Below are 24,150 nucleotides of genomic sequence, written 5' to 3'. Positions count from 1 at the left end.
TTGGTAGTATACTTCGTTTTTGCATCCTGATTTCAATCCAAAATACTAATCATACCAATTTTATTAACATTAGATGTTAAATGCTGCTGTAATTTTAAATGCCAAATTTTAGGCACAGTGTGTCAGGGTGGAAACTGAGCCCATAGAGCCCCAGAGCAATTCTGATTCTGAGGAAGAGCAACAACCTGTGGGAGAGGAGCTCGCACAGGCACAGCGGCAGGGAGAGATTCCTCCTGCCTGCATTCCTGAGAGAGATAGTGACCCTGGCAGCAAGAGAGCAGGGGATGGGGTTTTGCTGGATGCTCGGCGCAGACGCAGGGAGCGGCGCCAGATGGAGAGCGCCGAGAGGAGGCGCTCTGCTCACTTGGCGCTAAAACGATGGTAGCGTCCCGAGGACCCAAGGGTAAGAGGGAGGACCTCTCCATAGCCCATAAGTTCAAAGTCTTCCTGCCCTCCTCCTTCCAATGGGGACCAACTGCCTTACCTGGAGCTTAGGCTACTCTGCTAACTACCCCAGTGCAGTTCCTTGCTTAGTCGCTGGTGATTAGCATCTGAAAGAGTCATTAAGTTGTAAAAGGAATAAAGCCTTGGAAAGAATCCTTTTCGTCTGTGTCTTGAGTTGGCAGTTGGAGGGGACTGTAAGAGGCAGCTAGGGCGCTCCTGACACAGTGCCTCTAAGTTTAGATGCTAGCTACATTTGGACGATTGTCTGTGGTTTTATAAACTTCATAGTTTATGAAGCTGTGGACAAATGTTCCTTCCTCTTCCCTCCTTCTGTCACATGCCAGTTTTGGTGCACAGATCCTAATTTGCATTAAGCCAGTTTTCCCCATTACATCCAAACTGGGGAACTCTGACCTAATGTTGATTAACAAACCAGGATAATGAGCCCCCAAGCTGATGTGGTGGCCCCAAACTCTGGAATGAGTTACTAAGAGCACAATTCTGCACATGTCTACTCAGATGTAAGCTCTGTTGAGTTTAACGGGGCTTACTCCCATATTAGTAGGCATAGGATTACAGCTGAAGTTACCAATTCAAGACTATGGGGCTGTTTGCACTACGATACCGCCCACCTTCAGTTATTTAACCCACGGTGAGGCTGTGGCATGTACTGGGTGTGTGTGGCTGCCATTTTGAATATGGAACCCCCACTTGAGGGTTATTGTGTCGTTTGTACCTGGCGAGCATGGGTTATACGAGGGTTATGAGCAAGGCTTGGATATGGCAATTGGCGCCCGCGGCATATCGTGCAAAATCAGTGTATGGGTTGTATCCAGTGGTATCTATCTGCCAGTGGAACAGCATCCTTTTGTGGAATAGATTCTTCCTCCCCTCGTACCCCACTAAAAATCTGCTGTGGGTGGTTATGGAACTCTGTGGAGCAGTATTGGGGGAGAGGTGCAGTAGGGAGGAGAGGAAGGGAAAATTCATTTGTGCGAGCAGCAGTCTGCACATGCAGCTTTGTATATTGCCCAATGGCTTTTTTAAATGAGCTGTCAAGACCTTTCTCTTCTTGCAAGCCTTTTATGACTAGGTTTTACTGTTGCTTCTCTGTTTTTAATCTGTTCCTGTTGTTACTCTGTTTCTTTTCATTATAACCTGCTTTGAGAAAAGTGGGCTATGAATTGCCTAATTCATTAATAAATATGTCTGTACAAATTCTCTTTAATGTAGTTAGAATCTTATTATAAGTAGAGAATATTGTATAACTGCTAGACAAGGCATATCTTGGCTTTTCTACACATTATTTATTTAAAATATTTACAGTATTTATCCCTGACTTGGTGATAGTTGCTTCTGTATATTGATCAAGCTAAGAAGTACTGTTAACTTTTCTTAAATTTCCTTTATGATCTCTTCCTTATGATTATGCTCACTTGGACAGTATCATCACAATATTTGCCTATTTACTTGGAAGTCCTACTGACTTCAGCGGGCCTTAAGTTTGCATGGATAGAATTGCAGCCTTGGCTTTCCAGATGAACATTTTTCTAAAATGTCAGTGAATTATGTAGCATAATGGAGCCAGGATCTTGGTCGGATCCTCTTATATAACTACAACTGTCAGAACATACGTTGCTGTTTTCAGAGCATGTTACCATTCTGGGACATCATGTTAAAAAAGCAGATGTTGCAACTTCTACCCACAATGCGATTTATTACTTTAAAGCACTGAATCTGCTTCAGAGGTGTCATAGGGCCAACATGAGTTGGACATAGCATCCCATTCTGGCAAGACATATTTGTTTACTGCAGGCTCTAAACATTTTTTTCCTGTCTTCTGAAAGACTGCACAAATAGTTCATTACATGATAAACTTGTTTCTGGACTATACCACTTTTGGCTGCAAGTGTGAATTGCATGATTGATTATTCCCCTTTGAAAAAAAACCCTACACATAGGAAACTAAAGTGTCAGGGAGGTGTTCAGGCATAAATCCTTCTCCTTGATATATAGATTTTCATGTGAAGGGAGATAATATTTTTTAAATATTCAGTCATACAGTCCCCAACCTGTATCAGTCTGAAGAGGGTTAGTCCAGTAACAGGTTTACCACATGCAGAGTGTATAAAAATAGATGCTTTAAACAAACAAACAAACAAAAATCTGGTCATGAACAGCCTGTTTTATCACATGTACCAAATGTATATTATGATATTAAGGGCTTGTGACCTTAGTGAAGTGAGTGATCTCAGGTTGACTTAAAGCTAGTGATAGCTGGCCAGAAAAGGCTCTGTTACTAGAAAAACCTGAAAGATGGAATTTGCTTCAAATAATCAAGGCTCTACTGTCTGTCTAACCAAACATCACTTTTAGCTGGCGCTACCATTTAATGCAACAAGGGTTACAAATACATAATAGATCATGTTAAAGACTTGGGACTCTAGGTCCCTGCTAAGCTATGAAACATGGCTACTGAAATATCTCTCTTAGATTCCAATAGAAACAAATGTAATAGAAATAACAATGCTCATAGTGATAGGGCAGCATATGGAGTGTTTTGCTTGGTAAAGAGAAGGTGGGTATTGTATTTACTGCCTTTGGGTCTCTTCTGCCTCCCCCCCCCCCTTTTATTTTCTGTTTTCCAACAACTTGTGGGATGGATAGTAGAAACATGGTACAATTTAACTCTAACTGCTTGGTAAGTTTTATATGAAATAAAGCATTACATAATATATCACCATTCATTTTACAAAACCTAAAACCACAAAATATTATAAAAACAAAAAGTGCCATTGTTGCTGTTTGACTTGTAGTGGATGGCTACAAGAGAGGGGGCCTTCTCAATTGTGGTGCCCTGTTCATGGAAAGCCCTCCTCAAGGAGGCTGGCTTGGCACCTATGCTGTTAGTTTTTGTGTGACCAGCAAAGCGCTCTCTCTCTCTCTCTCTCTCTCTCTCTCAGGCATTATAGATTTTATAGCGCGCGTTCTCTCCCTCTCTCTCTCTCTCTCTCTATCCTGTGCTGTTCTTGGTTTTTGTATTGCATTTTTAGTTTTATGTAATTTGCACAGAGAACTCTTGATATTGCATATATTATAATATAAAATATTCACGTTACATTTCAGTGTAGTGTCATCTTGAGGAGTTTTCACATTTCAGAGAAGTAAATATATAAGATTTCAGGTAGCAGAAGCAAAAATATACAGTGCTACTTTGCATTAAAAGCATTAACATCTCAATTTATGCATAGGTGAACAGAGCCCTAATGTTTCACTAATGCAAAGGATGTCAGACATGTTGTCAAGATGGTTTGAAGAAGCAAGCGAAGTCGCACAGAGCAACAGAGGAAGAGGACGATCTCGGTCTAGAGGTGAATCCTTTTAACAGCTTTCAACATGAAATGACAAGGGAATTTTTATATAATAAAAGGTAGTAATATTTTAAGGCTGCAAACTCAGCAATGTCACTTTCTCTTAATGTACTGCATTGAAAAAAAATTGTGCCGAATAAATAGCATAGCATGGTGTCTTAAAAAAAAAAAAAAGTTAAGTTGCTGGGTTTTTTTCCCCAAAGGTGGAACCAGTAGATCAGATGTGTCTGCTGCTGGCAGTCTCTTGACAAGTGCTGAAACAGAGGCCACAATGGAAGTAGACGGTCCTGAACAGCTGCAGTCATCATCATCTACAGTGTCTGCTCAAGCTCCCTCAACATCTTCCTCTACAGAAAGTCCTCCTTCTACTTCTTTACTGTCCTCTCCTGACAATGAACAAAGACCCTCCTTGGAGACCTCTGCACCGCCTACCCTCCATCAATCTGGTATGCTATAATTAAAGTTTCCCCTTAAAACACTTTAGGTATCTCACCTATATAGGCTTGCTGAATGTTTGGTATTACTGGAATGTGGCTTTATTATAACAATATTCAGCAAAGTTGTGTATGTAGCTGTTAAGGACCACATGTTCCCAAAGAGGGGAAGCACAGGTGGAATGACTCATCTTGTAGCTTTAAAGACTACCATTATTTTAATCAACCTTTCACTCAAGGCTCTACCAGATTGGAGTTTGGCTGTAATTTGCTATAACAGTCAGTCATCTATAGTGACCTGCCCCCAGAAAGGCATGGGGTGAAATGTCTAGATCTCTGCCCCCTGTCACTAGGACTTTCCCCCAGCATTATAACACAGATGTTACAGGGACCATTTTTGAACTGCATCCTTTCCCCAAACATTTGGTTGACAGTTTTCCATCTGTCTGGGGCTAAGCTTGAAATTATTTTGACCATAGTTATTTTGACTAAAATCTGTTTTGCACAGGTAATGAATTACATCTGAAGTAACTCCATTTTATAACTTGTGAAGGTTCACCTGAAGGTGGCTTGATAGCACCATAAAGAAAGTGGAAATATTGGGTGGGATTCATAGAGCTACTTTACATGTGCCCAAAGGCTTGGGCATGCTCGGTGGAATTATTTTACTTTGAATATCCGACACTGACGCCATATTGCAAACTGCTTTTGAAAGTCACCTCATTTTCAGAAGCTTCTTATATGGCACGAGGGCTTACTGTTTCAGAAACGTGAGCACAAGGAACCCTTGAACATGTAGAACTGGTTGTGTGATTCTTTGGGTCCTAGCCATTGTAGTTGTATAGTTATATTACGTAATCTGCCAAACAGCTATTATCTCTTTAATTGCACTGATCACACCACAGGTAAAAATTAAACTACATAACCATAGAGATTTTGATTATCATAATAGCTCTTCATTTTGTACCACTTCTGCATCAACGCTCATGCACCTTGGTGTCCTCACTGGGCGCGTTCATACAACACACCAAGCCACGATGGGTGATAAGCTACCCACAGTGTGTGGTTGGTGTGCACAACAGTGCAGCTTGTTTTCCCCACCCCTTCCCCCTCAGTCCTCCAGCCGACTCCGCCTGGCACCCCAGGGGTCTTGGCGGCAGGACCCAACCTGTCTGCTATCAAGCCTCCCTGTCCCCACCCCAATTGCGGCTGGAGCCCTTTTTTCCCAATGCCCATTTTCCCTTGCCAGTGGCAGCCCTTCCAAAGTGCCCAAATGGCACTTCAGAGGAGCTGCCGCTGCCCCCCCCCGGCTCCCACCAAGCCCCCCATCCCTGATCTGACCACAATCTCAAGCAGGGATGGTGGGGAGAAAACAACCCACCCTGGTAAATCTGGTCCATGTTCGGATGACATCCTAACCCACCATGGGTTGTTTCAGACAACAACCCATCATGGGTTGGCGTGTTGTGTGGACCCAGTCATTGTAATACATGGAAAGCACTAATTATCCCCCCCCCACTCTGCCCTTCATCATATAGAATTGTAATCAATCAGTCAATCAATTAATCTATCTTCTCTTGCCCTTCCTTGTACCAGATTTTTCTATCTAAAGCTGTGTGTCGGCTTATCCATATTCAGATCTCTATATCCTTTAGAAGTAGAAAGTACAGATTCTCAGTTTTCAAAAACAGGAGCTCACAGTTGTTTCCCACTAGAGGTGGAATATCATATGTACAGAACATGGAACCTCTCCTATATTTGCTACAGAGGGAATTGGTGCTGGATCACTGGGAACATCTCCTTCCAACATTTTGCTTAGCTTTCTTTCTCATGCTGTCATCACACATCCACCATTTTTCAGTTGAATCAGATATCTGTGATTTAGATGGAAATAACATTTGGCATAAAACACATACAATTGCATCTTTATTAAGCAGGGACATACAGTTATAGAGGATGGGAAAGAACTAAGGCCTCAACTAAAGTAACTGCTGTAGGAAAATAGGTTTCAGATCCGTAATTCACAGGAAATACAGGGAAGTATAGTAGTGGAGCTCCATTCCATTTCACTTGGCTGCTTCACACATTACATTCTGTTTTCTAGTGCCATTCCATTATTTGATTTTAATAGTGTTTTAGATTGCTTTAATTGTAAATTGTGTCAAATTTTTGTGAGCTGTCTTCAGGACAGAACAATGGCACAGAAAAATTGCATTCACTCTTTACGTGGAATGAACCTCTAGATAGGGGGAACTATGCAAACGTGTTTGGAAGCTGCTGCACGCTGGGTATTTCTGTGTAGGAAAAAAATAATGTACGTGGATGGCTTTGGATTCACCTAATGAAGCCCTGCAATTGTTTGATTCCACAAATAAAACGAAGATGGTCTTGAGAGCCACTTCACACTTGATGTGGTGGCATCCATTGTGTGTTTTGAGGTGCACAGCAAACACCAGTGTATCTGTAGTAAATATGATTTCTGCAATAAACATGAAGCAGTGCTCAGTAAATTAGTGAAGGTGAAAGGGGATAGGCTAGCAAATACTAATGAACACAGGAGCCCCATTACGAATCATCCTGCATGTAACAAATGCACTCCATCCTCAAATAACATTTGCACTTGTGAGTCAGTCTAATTCAGTCTTCCTCAAATGCTGCCCTCCAGATGTTTTGGACTTCAACTCTCATCAGCCCCAGCCAGCATGGCCAGTGGTCAAGAAACCTGGGAGTTGTAGTTCAAAACATGTGGAGGGCATCAGATTGGGGGAGGCTTATCTAGTTGCTCACCACTGTTCCACAAGTTACAACATTCCATTTATGGTGAATAAGCATCCAGTGGGGAGCTTGAATTTGGCGGGGGCCAAAGCCATAATGTGCTTAACTTAATTGTTAATCTAGATCCTGCTGTTATGAAAAAGAATCCGTTTTCTGATCATTTTTTAAAATACTAGGGGTTCCCTCTTGCTTCCTCTCCCAATCTGACAATGTATTGTTTGAATAGGTTGAAAAACAGCTTATTCTCAGACCAAGGGCCAAAGAGCTACTTAGGCTCATGCAAAGAGTTTGAGCTAGCCCAGTGGAATTTTGGGCTCCTTTTTTTTAAACAGATGATCCCCCTCTTGAACCTCAAGTTGCTTTTGAAACTACTTCCCTAAGTATGCCATGCAGCATTATTTCAGAAGAATACCAAGGCTTAAGTCCCTATGAATTCACAAAGCTAGTTTTGTGCTTCTTTGAATCTTGACCCTGTTCACATGTCACAATAACCCAGAATGTAAATCTGGGTTCCAACTCTGGCTACTCTGAGGAGAGACAAGCCAGAGCTCATGGTTCACATGCCACAGCAAACAACCCAAGAACAGAATGCCCAGGGTTGTTTTGCTGTTCTGCTCACAGCAGGAGCAATCGAGTGGCATGAACTAGCATGCTTGCTTGTTCACGAACACCCAGGATGTAAAAAACACTTGGTGGTTGTTATGTGTACACTGGACCCAAGTCTCCAGATTTTTCAGGAAAAATGTTTCAAGTCAATGTGTAAAAGTTGTAATTATGCTCTACTAAATGAATCATGGAATTATTGGGCTCCCTTTAGATTTACATAATTATCTATCAATTTTAGATTTTTCTCCAGAATTGCTTTGCATGCTCAGACATAGCTGTCTTTTATTACTTTAAAATATGCTTGTTCAGCTATAATATGGAGTTACTCCAGATGAAATCAGATTTGTAAATGTGAGATTCTGATACAGAGTTAAATAACTGTCGTGTTGAGAAAATAGCTCCCATGTACTTAAGGCACCTTTATTTACCCAAGCGATACTGATGGAACTTTTGCGTTCCAGAGGATTAGTGCCTTAGACAAGACACTGTCTTTGTCAGAGTTGCGGTATGGACCACGTAATGTAAAGAAACTGACAGAATATAATTTCTGTTTAGCTTATTTCACTTGCACAAGGTGTGTATTATTGCCACTGGGAAACTCTTACAGTGTTTCCCAAGATAAAAATGATATATACACACACACACACATTCTACTCTCCTATGGAAAAACAAATCTTCCAAACAACTTTCAAACAACTTGCCACAATAATAGTAAATTTTAGGGGTGTGAAAGCTTTGGATTCTGATTTCTGAAACGTGGCAGCCATTTTGTGCCACCTCTAACATTATGGTACCCTCTACAGGTTAGAGTTAGTATTGCAGTCTTAGGATGACTCATTCTTTCAATGCAGTTTTATTCAAGAAGGAAGTCATAGCAACTGCAGACGCTACTTTGAATTCCACTGCCCCAGATGCAGCCCACTTTATGCAAATGACCCCCAGGCTCATCCCACTTTTTGTGGTTAAAGAGACAGTACCTGATTAAAAAGTCCATGGCATAATCTTTGCTGTCATGACCATGTCAAACTGCAAAAGACAACTCCTTCCCCTCCCTTTCCCTCTCCCCACTTCTCAAGGGGGGGGCAAGAGGGAGAGGGGATATGTGTGGAGGATGCCCATTAGGGCTGAAGACCAACTATCTCTCCCCTAATCCCCCTCCCCCCCCCCGAGGAGTGGGGAGAGGGAAAGGGAGGGGAAGGAGTTGTCTTTTGTAATTTGACATGTTAATAACAGCAAGGACTAAGCCATGGGCTTTTTAATTGGGTACTGGCCCTTTAACCACAAAGTGGGACAAGCCTGGGGGTCATATGCATAAAGTGGGATGTGTCTGGGGCAGTGGAATTCAAAGTAGTGTTTCTGTAGTTTCCGTGACTTCCTTCCTGGATGAAACTGCATTGAAAGAATGAGTCATCCTAAGACTGCAATACGAACTCTGACCAGTAGAGGGTGTTCTGATGTTAGGGGTGGCGCAAAATGGCAGATGCCATAAAATGGCCACCATGCTTTGGAAATCCGGAGCTTGCACACCCCTAGTAAATTTACTGTCTTGTGGCTGTTACAGCCAAACTTTTCTTCAGGGTAGGTAACTCCAAAAACAAACCAGTTAAGTATTTAAACCAGTTTAATCTATCTTCAAATTATGTTGGCTTAAGTCTTGCTTGAAAGGGGTTGTTACTCACTAGAGTTACTTAATATAGTAGTTCAACAGTTAATCCTCCGTTTCCCCCCTGAAAAACTGCTCCTGAGAATTGGGGGAACTTATGGAGCAGAACAAGGAACAGCATGGAGAACTGTGGTAGGTAGCAGAATTGATGAAAATCAGTTGCCCCAATTTGCATGAGTAGAAGTGCTTTCCTTTAAGGCAAAGGCATCATTGGATATGATCCATTTCCTACAGTATTTGTCAGCCTCTGACTCACTTTTTATATAACTTCCCTCTACTCTGAGATAATCTTCATGTTGGAAAATGTGTATATATTGTCACAGGTGGAGAACAGTGCAAGTGGGAACTTTTTTCTATGAATGCATTGACCAGGCCACTGATCCATTCTGTAGCTGACTAGTCTCAGTACCTGCAACATGAAAAAAACGATGTCATACCGTCATGTATCACAATATATACAGATTGTCCTACTTCAAGTTTCTCTTTTTCTCTCCCTCTGTATTGGGGAAAAAAGAAAGCAGCCCTTATCTGAAACAGAGTCAAAGTTTCCCATTTCAGCATTAGTCTGAAGACTACTTCTCAGTCTCAGTTGTGTTTTATCATATTCTTTTCCTACATATTTTGACTCATTAAATAGGGAGGATGTGTCCAAATTTTTAGTGAAAGTCTTTCAATTAGGATTCGAAAACTGACACTTTGATGGCAAAAGTCACTTTTTTAAAACTTTGCTGGTCAGGCTTCAGTTCTCTCCCCTCTCTAATACCACACTGATGTGTTAATTCAAATTAAGATTTTAAGAGAAAGTGCCATCCATTGAATCAGAGTTCTGCAGGAGGACTTCATGTCAATGTATTTCATATCATCATAGTGTTTTTAACATTTTCTTCACTTAATTGCTGAAGTGGCTGGGCAACTATAGAGCTATGAAGCATGAATAGTAAGCGTCATAATTCCTATAATTTAGAAAAGGAAATAACCAAATAAAACACATTTTATTTCCATGGTGAATTTTAGTAATCTGCTTTAAAAAAAGAAATTTGCTGCTTTTATTCCCCAACTCAGTATCTGTTACTTTGCTCTTTAGTCTTTATGTTCTTTTTATCCTATGTTCTATGCCTGTTTCTGTTTACACCCTTTTTTCCTGTCTGTCAGAATTAATGGCGCCTGAGTTAGCTATACTCCGTAGGGGCCTGCAGCGGCTGAGGCTTAAGAAGGCTGAACAGCAGAGACAGCGAGAGCTAGCTGAGGGTTCAGCACAACAGTCCTCCAGCTCTGATCAGTCTTCCCCTAAGGGCTCCTCACAGGACCCTCAGCCTACAGGTTGTCATTTGTCAAGGTTTATTAAGCAGCTGGTGTAGTTACATAGTTTGTGCTGCTATTGTTTGCTCAGATGCTTCCCCTCAAAAACAAAACAGCGAATGCAGTTGCCGCTTGCCTGTTCTTTGCATTTGGTGGTGTTTATCATCACATTGTTACAGATTAACTAATATTTGCCTGAATCATTCCTTACTACTTTAACACTTTTTAAAGTATAGCTCATGTATGAATAACATCTGACCAAAAAGACAGACTGCTCCATTATACTCAGTTGTAGAATTAAGGGCCGCCTACTCCAACCTGATGCACTGAGAGAAATAACTGGCTAGGACTCACCAGTGTTTAACTTGGTTTTTAAACTGTTTCCAATAATGGAATTCCTGTGCTTTGCCCTCCCCACAAACCGTATTCGTAACTTTCCTTGAGAAGGTAAACTATTTTACTTGAAATGAAGTTAGCATTTTAAGCAGCCCTTTCAGATCAACCAGATGACAGAAGCCCTTCTCCAGATGGAGCAATGCATTATTTTCATAGATCCTTGTTGGGGTGTATTTGTTCTGGAGAACTTCATGATAACGCTACACATAAGGAATTTTGGTTTTGGAACTAAAACGCCTCTAACTGAAAGTATTTTTGCCATCCTTATTTATAACTATGCAGGTATGATGCATCTTGGCTTCCAGTTACCCTTTGCTGTGTCACGCAACAGTTTAGGATAGGTAACATTATTGTAGGACATGATGAATTCCATTTTGAGGGGCATTAACAAAAATCTTGATCAAAGTCACAAACCCATATTTCTCCCATTTAAATTGCATTTTCACATGACTCTCACCTTAGTAAACTTTATCTCATGTGTTAGAAATGCTGATGCATGAGATACAGAGGTTTGGCACTTAGTAGTTGGTGTTGCTAATCTCTTTGAATAGAGTATATTGAGAGTTCACAAAGCATAATAGCTTGTTTATAATGAACTTAAGAAAGAAAACTCCACCTGATCTATATATACCTTCATATTAGAAACAAACAGCAGAGATATCTGATTCATACACTGCTGTAGCATATGGGGTTGCCTATACAGGTAAGCCTTGGCCTCTCACTGTCCTACACCATATGTAGAACTTGTACCATGAAGTTTAAAAAGCTAAATGCTTGAAAACCTGTGTAAGTAGACCCTGCTCACAGTTGTATGCTGTGGAAAACGGATGAACAGATGGCTTGAGCTAGGGCTACTTGTTAGCATTTTATAAATATGGGTTGGAACCAGATTCTGTCATACTTCGAGTAAACCCATTGAAAGAAAGGGGACTTCAGTGAGTAATAATGACTTTAAGCCTCACTGATTTCAGCGGGTTTACTCTAAGTATGACTAAATCGGGATCCAACCCTATAAGCTAAATATTCTATGCATGATGGGGGAAGTCTATGAATTCAGGGCTTGCCCACAGTGCATCAGACCTTCACACTAGGAGTTTGAGTAAATAGCCATGAAATGAGATTCTAAGTGTGTCTACTCAGAAGTATGCCCCACTGAATTCTGTGGGGCTCGTTTCCTTTAAGTATTTTTAGTGTTGCAGCTTTAATTTCTTTATTTTGGAATTGTTCACAGTTCTGTGTATGTGTGACTTTAACTTAACCACTTTTCATGTTTATAGCTGAGCAACATTTACTATATAATCTAAAGAACTGAATGTAAATCAGGTTTGTATGCTGTTGAATGTCCTACTGCAGAAGAAAAATCAATATGTATTTGGAGTTCATATGATCCTCAGTACTCCTAGTCTTAGTGGACATAGTTTTGCAAAAAGAGAAGCAAAGTTCTTGAACAAGTGCTTCTGTTGCTGTTCATAACCAGTAACAGAGTGAGAAGATTGTGCTGGAATCTGTTTAAACACTTCACAGAGGGAGCAGGGGTTATACGCAGAGTTGCCAGGCTGGCAACGAGGTGCAGGTGCCGTTAGAAGGCAAGATTACCAAAGCTCTCAGAGCCAAACTAGACATGAGGGGCAGCCATGTATATTTTATCCACATGAATGCCCTGTTTACATATAAAATCGGGGTGGATATGCTCTTTACATGAAAAGAAACTGCCCTTCCTCTCCCATCTTACCTTTCTGCATTCCATTCTTTAAGCAATTTTCTTCAGGCTCACTTGTGGTATTGGAGCATTTGAGAAAACTGCTGAAAGCAGCAGGGCACAGCAAAGTCAGGTGGGCAGGTTTTACTGGCTCTCCCATACACTCCTTCTCACATAAAGCAGGGTGGTGATATACTGATTATCAGTAAATGAGTTAGATGTGGGCAGACCATCACATATAGTTTGGATAATTATTGAACAGACTTTAAAATGGGGATCTTTCAAAGACAGTACTCCTTCAGATAACCTTTAACAGTTGGTTCAGCTCTTACCCATGATCGTCTGTCCCCCAGAACACATCCAACTGTTCCAGTCCCACTTCCTCACTAGAATAAGTCTTTAACAGCAGTTCTTCCCTGGGTAAATTCTATACAGTGTGCATTGGAAGGCAGTACACACGACATTTCTGGAAGGCAAGCTAAGAGAACACACATCTGCTAAATTGTAACCTTCAGTAGTTCTGACCAGCATGAGATAGAACAATGGGGAAGGAGACATAGTAATAAAACAATGCTTGATCCGTATATTTAGGGCTGCAGTAATAATGGAGAGTGAAATAATTGCACAAGAGGGAGGGGAATGCTGCAGAAAGAAACGCAATGAGGCAAAATGCACTGGCCATTTGGCACAGCCAAGAGCGTCCTGAAGTTTTCAAGTAAGCATGTTCTTGGCTATATCTTCTCCTCAGAGTAGCCATCCAATACTAACAGGGCAGCACATATGATGTTACTTTGCCAGTGGGAGGACAAGGCAGAGTGGTTTGGGATAGCATCCAGGGACTGTTGGCAAAGGCAAATAGGGGAAAATAAGCATAAACCATGGCTTGCATTTATGTTTGGTATGCAAATCATGAATTTGCTTCTAAACCATTGATTGTGTGAAATCTGAATTGAATCATCATGTTAACTAGAAAGTTTTCTGAAAATACTCAGAGCTGTTTTTCCATAAGAGTGAATTTGGTGAAGCATTGAGGCCCAGACCATTTTCAGTTATGTCATCTTACTATTTAATATGGTAAAAATTATTAATCCAGATCCTCATGCCACTGTCTGCACTGGGGCCTTAGTGATCAGATAAAAAATTTCAAATGTAGCAATAAACCAAACAGCTAGGCAAGTACAGCAAAATAAAATTAAGGCAAATGTAACGCTAAAAACCATGAAATGCTCATGTTATAAGATGAGAATTTATTGGTTAGACAGCAGGGCTCTGGAGAACAATTTAGAGTTACTAGTGTATAGCAAATTGAACATGAGTGAGTAATATGCTACCAGGCTACAAAAGGCTGGTGTCATTTTTCTTTGAATAAAAAGGGACATTGTTTCCAAGACCCTTGAATTAATAATACTGTTGTACTTCTACTAGAATATTACAGAAGGTATCTTACAGTAAATAAAAGTTGTCCCTTTCCTTCAAGAACCTCAAGGACACCCACTCTGAAACTTTGCATTGAACCAGCCAGTTCAGTGGTGGAGGTTATAAATGCTTCTTTATGGAGGGGCTCTATCCCTGTTCCTTTAACACATGGTTTGTCTCCGTGATGTGCGAAGCGGGTCTCTGTCATGCTTAAGCATTTATATGTTAGATAACAGAAAATCACTGATCACAGCTGTGTGACATTGCAAGTGTTCCTCCCTTTCCAGTAAGTTAAAACATCCATCAATTAATGTTCTGAGATTAAAATAATAGCTTTATATAACTCATCTATCAAAAAGCAAAGCATTAAAGGTACTTTGGCTGAGATCCAAAGAACCTTGTATATGAGTGGAAAGTACTTTCTTACATGCATGGGAGAATCACAGTTTCCTCTCCCTTCCCGCTGCATCCTCCTATGCCACATCTCATATGGCCCTTGAGGGTCTTCTGACCCTCAGTTGGCTGTGGAGGGTGGGGAGCTAGGGGCTAGAAAAACCTCCATATACATATAGAGCACCTCATGTGGCTTTTTGGAACTCGGCTTTTGCCTGGAGGTAATTCCTCCTTGTTTTATATCCTAATTTTTTGTCCTGTAATCTGAGCAGGAAAAAAATGAGCAGAGTCCTTTCCCATATGTTCATCTGAACCAGAGTACTACAGGAGATTCTGGTTACAGAGGTTAAACAAATGAGATGCACACATTTTAAGAGTCTATTATGGCTCCAATTTACAATTTCCCACTGTGTGTCTATGCCTTTCAGACTTCTGTCATTTTGAGAAGGGCATTATTCTGAGGAAGAGGGAAATGATCCCTTAGAAGGGACCCATTTTTGGAAGATGAGCAAATATCCTCTTGCACTGAGGATGTGCCTTCGGGGGGAGGGGGCTTGTGGTAGTGGGAAATTCAATAGTTAGACATATAGACAGCTGGGTTTGTGATGGGCATGTAGATCACATGGTGAATTGCCTGCCTGGTGGTGAAGGTTGCGGATATCAGCACCATCTAGATAGCCTAGTAGATAGTGCTGGGGTGGAGTCAATGGTCGTGGTCTGTGTCGGTACCAACGATTTGGGGAAATGTCACCATGAGGTCCTGGAAGCCAAATTTAGGTTGCTAGGTAGGAGGGTGAAATCCAGGGCCCCAAGGTGTCTTTCTCTGAGATGCTATCTGTTCTATGTACAGGGCCAGATAGACAGGCAAAGGTGAGGAGGCTCAATGTGTGGATGAGACAGTGGTGCAGGGAGGGTTTTTAGTTTTGTTAGGCCCTGAGGAACATTTTCGGCAAGCTGGGCCTGTACAAGAGGGATGGGCTCCACTTGAACCAAAATGGAACCAGACTACTGGTGCTAAACATAAAGTAGCAGAGCCAACAGGAGCTGGGAAGCATCTGGTTCTGGTTAAATCATCCCAAGGGGATGAAGATGAAAATGTATTTGATTTTGATATTGATAGAAGGGGAAGGAAATAGGCCATGAGTATGTGGTAGAACATGATAGACAATCAAAGAGAACAAAGTTCCATAGCAAAAGAGGTACATGCCATCTGGGGAGGGACATCATGTATAGGTGTTTCTATGCAAATGCTAGAAGCCTCTAAATCAAAATGGGAGAGTTGAAGTGCTTGGTTTTAAAGGAGAACCTGGATATAGTGGGAATGACAGAAACCTGGTGGAACAGAACTAGTGGGATACAGTTATCTCTGGATATAAACTCTACAGGAAGGACAGGGAAGGGCATACTGGGGGAAGTGTTTCTCTGTATGTCAAATAGGGCATAGTGTCAAGCAGACTAGGACACCTAAAAGAGGTACATTCTTCCAGAGAGGCACTGTGGGTGACAATACCAGGCTCCAAAGCTAATGTAGTGCTAGGAAGTGGCTATTGTTCCTCAGACCAGAATGCTCAGGCTGGCATTGAGATAGAAAACGAAATCAGGGAGGCCTCCAAATGAGGAAGTGTCGGAATAATGGGTGACTTCAATTACCCCCATATTGACTGGATAAATGCATATTCCAATCACAACAAAGATATTGAAGTCCTCAGTGCCCTAAATGACTGTGCCCTAGAACAGTTGGTCATGGAACTAACCAGAGGGGAGGCAACCTAAATGGTGTTGCCCAGGACCTAGTACGAGATGTAAATGTTGTTGAACCAATTGGAAACAGTGACCACAGTGCTATCAGTTTTAATATATACTGTATTTGTGTGGAAAATTGCCCAGGAAGTTCTAAACAGTCACATTTGACTTCAAAAGAGGAAACTTCTTTAAATGAGAGAACTGATGAAACGGAAGCTAAAAGCAGGCAGAATCTGACTCAAAGACTGCTTATCAATAGGACCTTCTCAAACTGGGAGAGGTAACGAGCGGGGTACCGCAGGGCTCAGTCCTGGGCCCAGTGCTCTTCAACATTTTTATTAATGACTTGGAGGAGGAGGTGCAGGGAATGCTTATCAAATTTGCAGATGACACAAAATTGGGCGGGATAGCTAATACCCTGGAAGACAAACAGAATTCAAAGTGATCTTGATAGGCTAGAGTGCTGGGCAGAAAACAACAGAATGAAATTTAATAGGGAGAAATGCCAAGTTCTGGACCTAGGAAAAAGAAACCAAATGCACAAATTACAAGATGGGTGATAATTGGCTCAACAGTACTACAAGCGAGAAGGAACTTGGAATTGTTGTCGATCACAAGCTGAGCATGAGCCAACAATGTGATGTGGCTACAAAAAAGGCAAATGCTATTTTGGGCTGCATTAATAGAAATATAGCTTCCAAATCCTGTGAAATACTAGTTCCCCTCTACTCAGCACTGGTTAGGCCTCATCTTTAGTACTATGCCCAGTTCTGGGCACCACACTTAAAGAAGGATGCAGGCAACCTGGAGAGGGTTCAGAGGAGGGCAACAAAGATGATCAGGGGACTGGAAACAAAGCCCTATGACAGGAGAGAATGAAAGAACTGGGCATGTGTGGCCTCAAGAAATGAAGACTGAGGGGAGATATGATAGCGCTCTTCAAGTACTTGAAAGGTTGTCAGAGAGGAAGGCCAGGATCTCTTCTTGATCATCCCAGAGTGTAGGACACGGAACAATGGGCTCAAGTTACAGGAAGCCAGATTCTGGCTGAACATCAGGAAAAACTTCCTGACTGTTAGAGCAATACGACAATGGAACCACTTACCTAGGGAGGTAGTGGGCTCTCCCACTGGAGGCATTCAAGATGAAGCTGGACAGCCATCTGTCGGGGATGCTTTGACTTAGATTCCTGCATTGAGCAGAGGGTTGGACTCGATGGCCTTGTAGGCCCCTTCCAACCCCACTATTCAGTTATTCTATTCTATATGTCCACACATGCTTTGTACAAATAGTTGCATCTTTTTATAGAGAGACAATTTAGAAGCAGTTTTCTTATTTTGTAGATTAAACTATCTAGCAGCTCCTGTGCATGTGTGGGAGTCTGGTGTATTGTAGAAGGTGTAGAATAATTTGGGGGCTTTTTCTGCTTGCTTATTGAATTGTGGAAGTTTGTGGGGAGATTCCAGGATAGAAGATCAACTGATTTTGTAGTTAATACAACTCCTCCCAGTGCCCATGTGAACTAAGACCAGTCTTGTAGAATGAAAATCAATTATCCACTATGACTTTCTAGGTTCTTTGTCCTGGTTCATATAAGCTTAGTAGTTTGCTAGCTGCTGCATCTTTGCCACCTGCTTACTTTGGACACAAATCAGAGGAGATTAGCCAAAACTGTGTGTACCAGATGATCTTCTACATGCAGCCTATTGTAAAAATACCTAAACTTATATGCTGTGCTCTGTTTTCTTTTTATTTGTGAAATGGAAGAAACTTTCTCTACTAACGAGACTTCCTCAAACCAGCAGTTTACTTATATTCAGAGGACTAATTGACATATATTAGTCTTCAGAATATATTCAGCACTCAGTTTAAAATGGTTAAACATACTTACTGGAAACATTACTACTTTCTAGTATTTAGACAATAGACAGTGATTTAAAAAAAATAAATAACAGCTCCACATAGATGGCACGCATTTGATTCTGTATAAATGTTATATGTATTTTTAAGCTCCCCCACCCCACACAGCATTTAACTTTGCACAGGCTCTTTTCTGAACAGACTGTACTAGAGCAGGAGCTATACTTTTAATGAAAGTATTACTAAGATAACTGCTAAGTGTAACTGCTCTCAGAATTATGATATCTCTACATAATGTGGTATGTTCACATTTATCAACACCTTGTTTTCAGATGATGAAAAAACAAGTCCACGACCTGGAACAGGTGAACCTGTTTTAAGTTTACATTACAGTACAGAAGGAACAACCACAAGCACGATCAAATTGGACTTCACTGATGAATGGTAAGAACTCACTGCTTTTTCCACTGTAAACTATATATTAACTATTTCAGCTAAGCATTTTAATTTTTATTTTCATAGCTTTGATATACTGCAAGAATAACTTCATTATGTAGGAAAATATACTCCATGCACAAGATCTATAAAAGTATTCGAAGCATCATGTAAAGAAAGTGTGAAAAGGCTTTATGACATGGATTGAAAATGTAGGAAAAAAGTATTGAGCAATGGAGGCTACTAGCACTAATGAAATGCAAATGTGTATCTTACTTTATAAATGCATGCCTTACAGTGCAATTCATGCATGTTTACTCAGAAGTAAGACCTACTGTGTTAAACAGGGCTTATTCTCAGGTAAGTGCGGCTCCTTGTCTGTTTCTAAGCCCAATTTAAATAATGTTACTTACCTTTAAAGCCCTTCCATGGCATGGGAATGGGGTACCTAAAGGATTTCCTGTCTCTACATGAGCTTGTCCTTGCTGACATAATTTGTAGAGGCCTTTCTAAAGGTGTCTTATCCATCAAAGATACTGAGGGTGGAAACTGAGGGAAGGGCCTGCTTTGTGGTGGCATCTATGGAATGCACTCCCTAGGAATGCTTGCTTGGCTCCAGCTCTGATGTCATTTTGGTACATCTTGTTTTCCCAGGCATTTAATTGTGAATTTTTATCCCTGCCTGTCTTTTATGCTGCATTGTTATCTGCTGTTTTTAGTCCTGTTAGTTTTTATTAATTTTAGTTCAGCATGTGTTATAGTTATATTTTCAGCTATACTTTGTAAGCCACCTTGGGAACATTTTTGAAGGGCAGGATAAAAATCTGTAAAATAAATACACGTCTCTGTTGCATGTGCTTGTTGTTAGGAGTAGCACAGCTTCAAGTTCTAGAGGGAGTGGAAATCACAGCAAACCTGAAGGGCAGGAGGAATCCCTAAGAACCCAGGGTTCAGAGGCACCAACACCAGAGAGTGAAGAATCAAGTAAGATGTGAAGTTACTGCCATTATATCAAGACCATATTCTGCCTTTATATCATTGTTTTTTCTGTTCTCATTGAACTCTAAAGCATTTCTTCATGCACTATGTGCAAGATAAAATTTTCAGTCTGATAAAACAATATTTTTGTTTGGTTCTGGGTGTAGGAGATAAATCTAAACATTCAGGCTGGAACCTCAGAACTACTTAGGTTCACATAGGAGGCTTGGCTAACCCAGTGGAGTTACTGACTTCATTTCTCTTATATCACAAACTGATTCTAAAATTATGCTCAATTTCAAAAATAGTCTGCCATTTGGGGGTTGCCGTTCGATGAAAAATGAAACAAACATACCCTTGGGCTCATGAAACTTGTTTCACAGTTCTTTCTATGTTGGTTTTAGTATCTTGTTGTAAATCCAGAGCCATGTATAAAACAGTACCACTGGAGGGCGCAATCCAGTCAGGATAGGCAACCGCCTATCCAATGCATGGCAGGAGCAGCGCAGAAGGGATCTTCTCCTCCGCACTTCAGCACCCTGCATTCGCAGCTAGACAGCTGATTTCAGCTGTCTAGCTGCAGGAAGTCGGGGGGGGGATGGAGGCCAGACAACGCATAGGAAGAGTCAGAAAGGCTCTTCCGCCCTCCCAGCCCCGCCCCCAGGAACGCCCCGTTTTTGCTGCTCTGTGCTGCTCTTACGAGCACAGTGGAGCATGGGGCCGATCTGCGCTGCCTAAGAGGCAGCGCAGGAGGGGGTGGAGGTTGGTTCTCAGGGAACTGGCCTCGGCACATGGGTGTCAGGAGCGCCCTAGCTGCCTCTTGCAGTCCCTTCCGATAGCCAACTCAGGACACAGACGACGAGGATTCTTTCCAAGGCTTTATTCCTTTATTACTTTATGACTCTTTCAGATACTAATCACTAGCGACTAAGCAAGGAACAGCACTGGGGAAAGATAGCAGAGTAGTAGCCTAAGCTCCAGGTAAGGCAGTTGGTCCCCGTTTGAAGGGGAACCACAGGAAGACCCTGAACCGGAGAGATCCTCCCTCTTTCCCTTGGGTTCTCGGGAGGCGACCGTTGTCTGAGCGCGAATGAGCGGAGCGCCTCCTTTCGGCGCCCTCCATCTGTCGCTGCTCCCTGCGTCTGCGCCGAGCGTCCAGCAAGCCCCCCTCCAGTGCTCTCTCACTGCCAGGGTCACTATCCCAGGGATGCTGGCAGGAGGAATCTCTGCCAGCTGCTGTGCTTGTGAGAGATGAGCGAGCTCCTCTCCCACGGATTGCTGTTCTTCCTCAGAATCGGAACTGCTCTGGGACTCTTTGGGTTCAGTTTCCACCCTGACAATGGGCTCCAAGATGGGAACCAACCTATCTTATGGCCATCTAGCCACTGACTAGCAGCCATAGGATTGCGCCCTAAATTATACAAATAAATCTTACTGATCTGTCTTACATGAATAGTTAAAGTTCTCAAAGTTCATGATACGTGTTAAATAGTAGTAAAGTTAAATAAATATAATTGTGCACAAGCAAAGCTGTGTGAAATGAGAAGCATATGATAGTAAATTGCTGGAAATGGGTTTGTGAATGTAAGGTGGTAGTAAGTGTTGCTTGAGTTTGTTTTCTTGTTGCAGTTGAACATAAATAATATTCATTCACAGAACATGCTACACCAATATGATCAAGTAGCTGGGATATACAACTAAAAAGAGTTGTAATCAGAATACCTTTTTCTTTCCTCCAAAATACATTGAAGCTATGCCTGATTGGTAGATTGAATTTATGTATAATGCATCATTTTTTGGCAGTGTCCATTACTTACCATGTAAGCTCTACCAGACTCAGAAGGCCTTCTAAAGCCTTATGTTAGCAGTTGGAGTATATAATAGCAAACTTTAGATATGGCTGGTACCCATCTACAGTATTTATATAATATTTTAAACGCTGAATTTTAGGAATTCCTGAAGAATTGCATGAAAAAAATACAAATGTTGAAGAGCTGACATCTACAGATGAAAATGTTGCAACACCACATTCTGGTAAGTAAAATAATGTATACATACATGCCTAAAAGGCCTGAAGAACTGCACATTGTTAAGTCTCAATATTAATTGCTGAATAGATTGTTTAATGTGGGTATAATGTTCATTCTATTGGTACTGGATATTGTTAACTGACCTGTTGGTATGTTTTGTGCTCACATAAATGTTTGTTTTGTTTTAAATGAACTGTTAGTAAATTGTCAGGGTTTTATTGTAGTATTTATTATGGCTATTGTATTTAAATTATCTATTCTGTGAGCCACTTTGAGCTCAGGATATTTGTGGAAAATGTGGTTTAAAAATTGGCTATGACTAAAGCAAACCCAAGTGCTTTTTTTCTAGGATTACTTATAGCTGTACCTACGCAAACAGGTTATTGCTTTTTAATGTCTCGCCCCTACACTTAGGTTTTAATAACATTCTCAAACATACACAAGATGTTGTGTGGTAATTGACCTAATGTCATTATTTGTTCTATCAGACAATGATGTTGACCAACCTGAAAGTAGTATGGAACAAGGAAATGATCCTCACCTTGACTTATCCTGCCAGATTCCAGGGGAAGATTTATCAAGCAAAGACATGGAAGAGCAAGAAGGCTTGAGTCAGCAAAGTACAGAGTCCACTGCCAACGCAAATAATGCAAATCATGAACCTCAGTCCAGACCAGATTCCTCAAGGCTTGCTTCTCATGAAGAATCATCCACAAGGAGTTCTGCTTTCCAAGAAACTGATGATAGTGATGATGATCCAGTCCTCATGCCTGGTGCACGGTATCGTGGAGGAGTAGGTCATAGGTTAGTATTGTATCTCTCCCCCAACCCCCAAATATTTGACAATTTTGTTTGAGGGGAAAATTGAAAACCTTATAATCGCGGTCATTCAAACCTCCATAACTGTCTTGCTGGCAGTTTGCATTCACTATAGTCATGACTGATCATTCCTTCCTTTCACTGTTGAACTTTTGCTGGCTCTACAGTTGTGGCTGGGTATTTGCATTCTACTACAATGCATTGTCCTTGCTTGAAGATAGTATTTTTATACTCTAAGCTAGATTTGCATACTTTTCTACACAGTTTGGCGCATAGTGTGATGATCCTTAAATAGCCTATTCTGTACTCCTATAAATGCTTACCTGGGAGTGTCATTGAATTCAGTATGACTTCTGAATACATATGTATATTATTGTGCTTTAAAGGTGCTTTTTTCCATGTATATTATCAATATGCCATGTCTTCATTAGGAGCATATGTATAGAGGTTTTCTTAACAGAGCCTTAAGTATCTTCCTAAAGACTTGTAAATCTTTGTTTCTTTGTTTGTTTGCTTGATTTTAGTGCCTGATAGAAAATTGATATAACTTCACCAAGCAAACAGGATTTAAAAAAAAACCTGTATCTCTAAACTGTTTCTCTAATTGTATTGTAATTTTTCTGTGGCTCTGTGATTATCATATTTCTAAACATTCTATGTACATTAAAAATATATGGGGAGAGCAATCCTATGGCCCTGAGATACAGTCTGGGGGGGCCATTGGATAGTTTGGATTCCTGAAGTTCAGAGACACTGCTCCAACCTTGGACCCAGGGGTCTGAGCTTCCCTTTCTCTCCCCATTGCAGCTGCCGTGGAGAGAAATGTGCTGCCTGCCAAAGGTGATCTTGGAGGGAAAGGAAATGCCGATCCCCAGGCCTCCCCAGCTTCCCACATTCCCACTCTCCAACGCCTCAGCTAGACGGGCGAAAAGCCCATCTAGCTAAATTGCAGAGGGAAAGGCGATGGAGGCAAAGATCGCCTCTGCCGCATTTCCTGCTCTGCGCTGCCTACTTGTAGGCTTCTGAGTTTGGAGGCTTACAAGTATCAAGGGTGGATCCGATAGGATTGTGCCCTAAAGCAAATTTAGGATACAGTTTTTGGGATAAATGACCAAGTCAGCTCTTAAAGCATTGTCCAGGAGAATAGATAATATCCCAATGATTTTCTCTGTCTTTCAGTAACCCATTTTACCCCACCTTGTCTGTTAAAGGTTAAAAATGAGACCACATAGGCCTTTCTGTAATAGCAGTAACTATGGCTTAGTCCTATTTAAAGTTAATGAGCTGTGTGTGTGTACCAAATCGGTCTTACAGTTGTTTTAGTGAATAAGAATAATGTACAGAATTACAGGCCTGAAATACAGCAGATTAATGTTAGAAGAAAACACAGCTTATTTGTTTATATAGCATTTTTATTTATTTATTTGTTTGTTTATTTCTGTACCGCCCAATATCCAAAGCTCTCTGGGCAGTTCACAAAAATTAAAACCAAACAGCACACAATAAAACAATTTAAAATATATAGAGCATTAAAACCACAATATAACAATACAACCACAATAAAACCTAGCAGCAGTGCAGGAGTTTAAAATACAGATTTAAAACAGCAAAGCTAAAAGTCTAGAAAGCTAAAATGCCTGGGAAAATAAAAAGGTCTTCACCTGGTGCCAGAAATGAATACAATGTAGGTGCCAGGTGAACCTCACTAGGGAGCTCATTCCAGAGCCGGGGTGCCACAGCAGAAAAAACCCTCCTCCTAGTAGCCACCCACCTCACTTCCTTTGGCAGG

General features: G+C 41.2%; 1 protein-coding gene across 2 annotated transcripts in view; it reads left to right on the top strand.

Annotated features, from left to right (window-relative positions):
- DCAF6 (DDB1 and CUL4 associated factor 6) overlaps positions 1-24,150 on the top strand; it is a 68,133-nt gene that overhangs the window by 20,559 nt on the left and 23,424 nt on the right. The window contains exons 9-15 of one of the 2 annotated variants that reach the window (XM_084843410.1): positions 3,696-3,815; positions 4,019-4,261; positions 10,446-10,613; positions 18,432-18,543; positions 19,403-19,518; positions 21,463-21,546; positions 22,031-22,346. In XM_084843410.1, the coding sequence (XP_084699536.1) occupies positions 3,696-3,815; positions 4,019-4,261; positions 10,446-10,613; positions 18,432-18,543; positions 19,403-19,518; positions 21,463-21,546; positions 22,031-22,346 (1,159 nt within the window). The remainder of the gene's footprint in view (positions 1-3,695; positions 3,816-4,018; positions 4,262-10,445; positions 10,614-18,431; positions 18,544-19,402; positions 19,519-21,462; positions 21,547-22,030; positions 22,347-24,150) is intronic. The other variant, XM_084843409.1, reaches the window with a different exon arrangement.

The sequence above is a fragment of the Heloderma suspectum genome, chromosome 3 (assembly GCF_057233095.1).
Source record: "Heloderma suspectum isolate Gila_16-S chromosome 3, 16-S_ref, whole genome shotgun sequence".
NCBI classification, from domain to species: domain Eukaryota; kingdom Metazoa; phylum Chordata; class Lepidosauria; order Squamata; family Helodermatidae; genus Heloderma; species Heloderma suspectum.
This window is presented reverse-complemented; position numbering and strand designations above follow the sequence as displayed.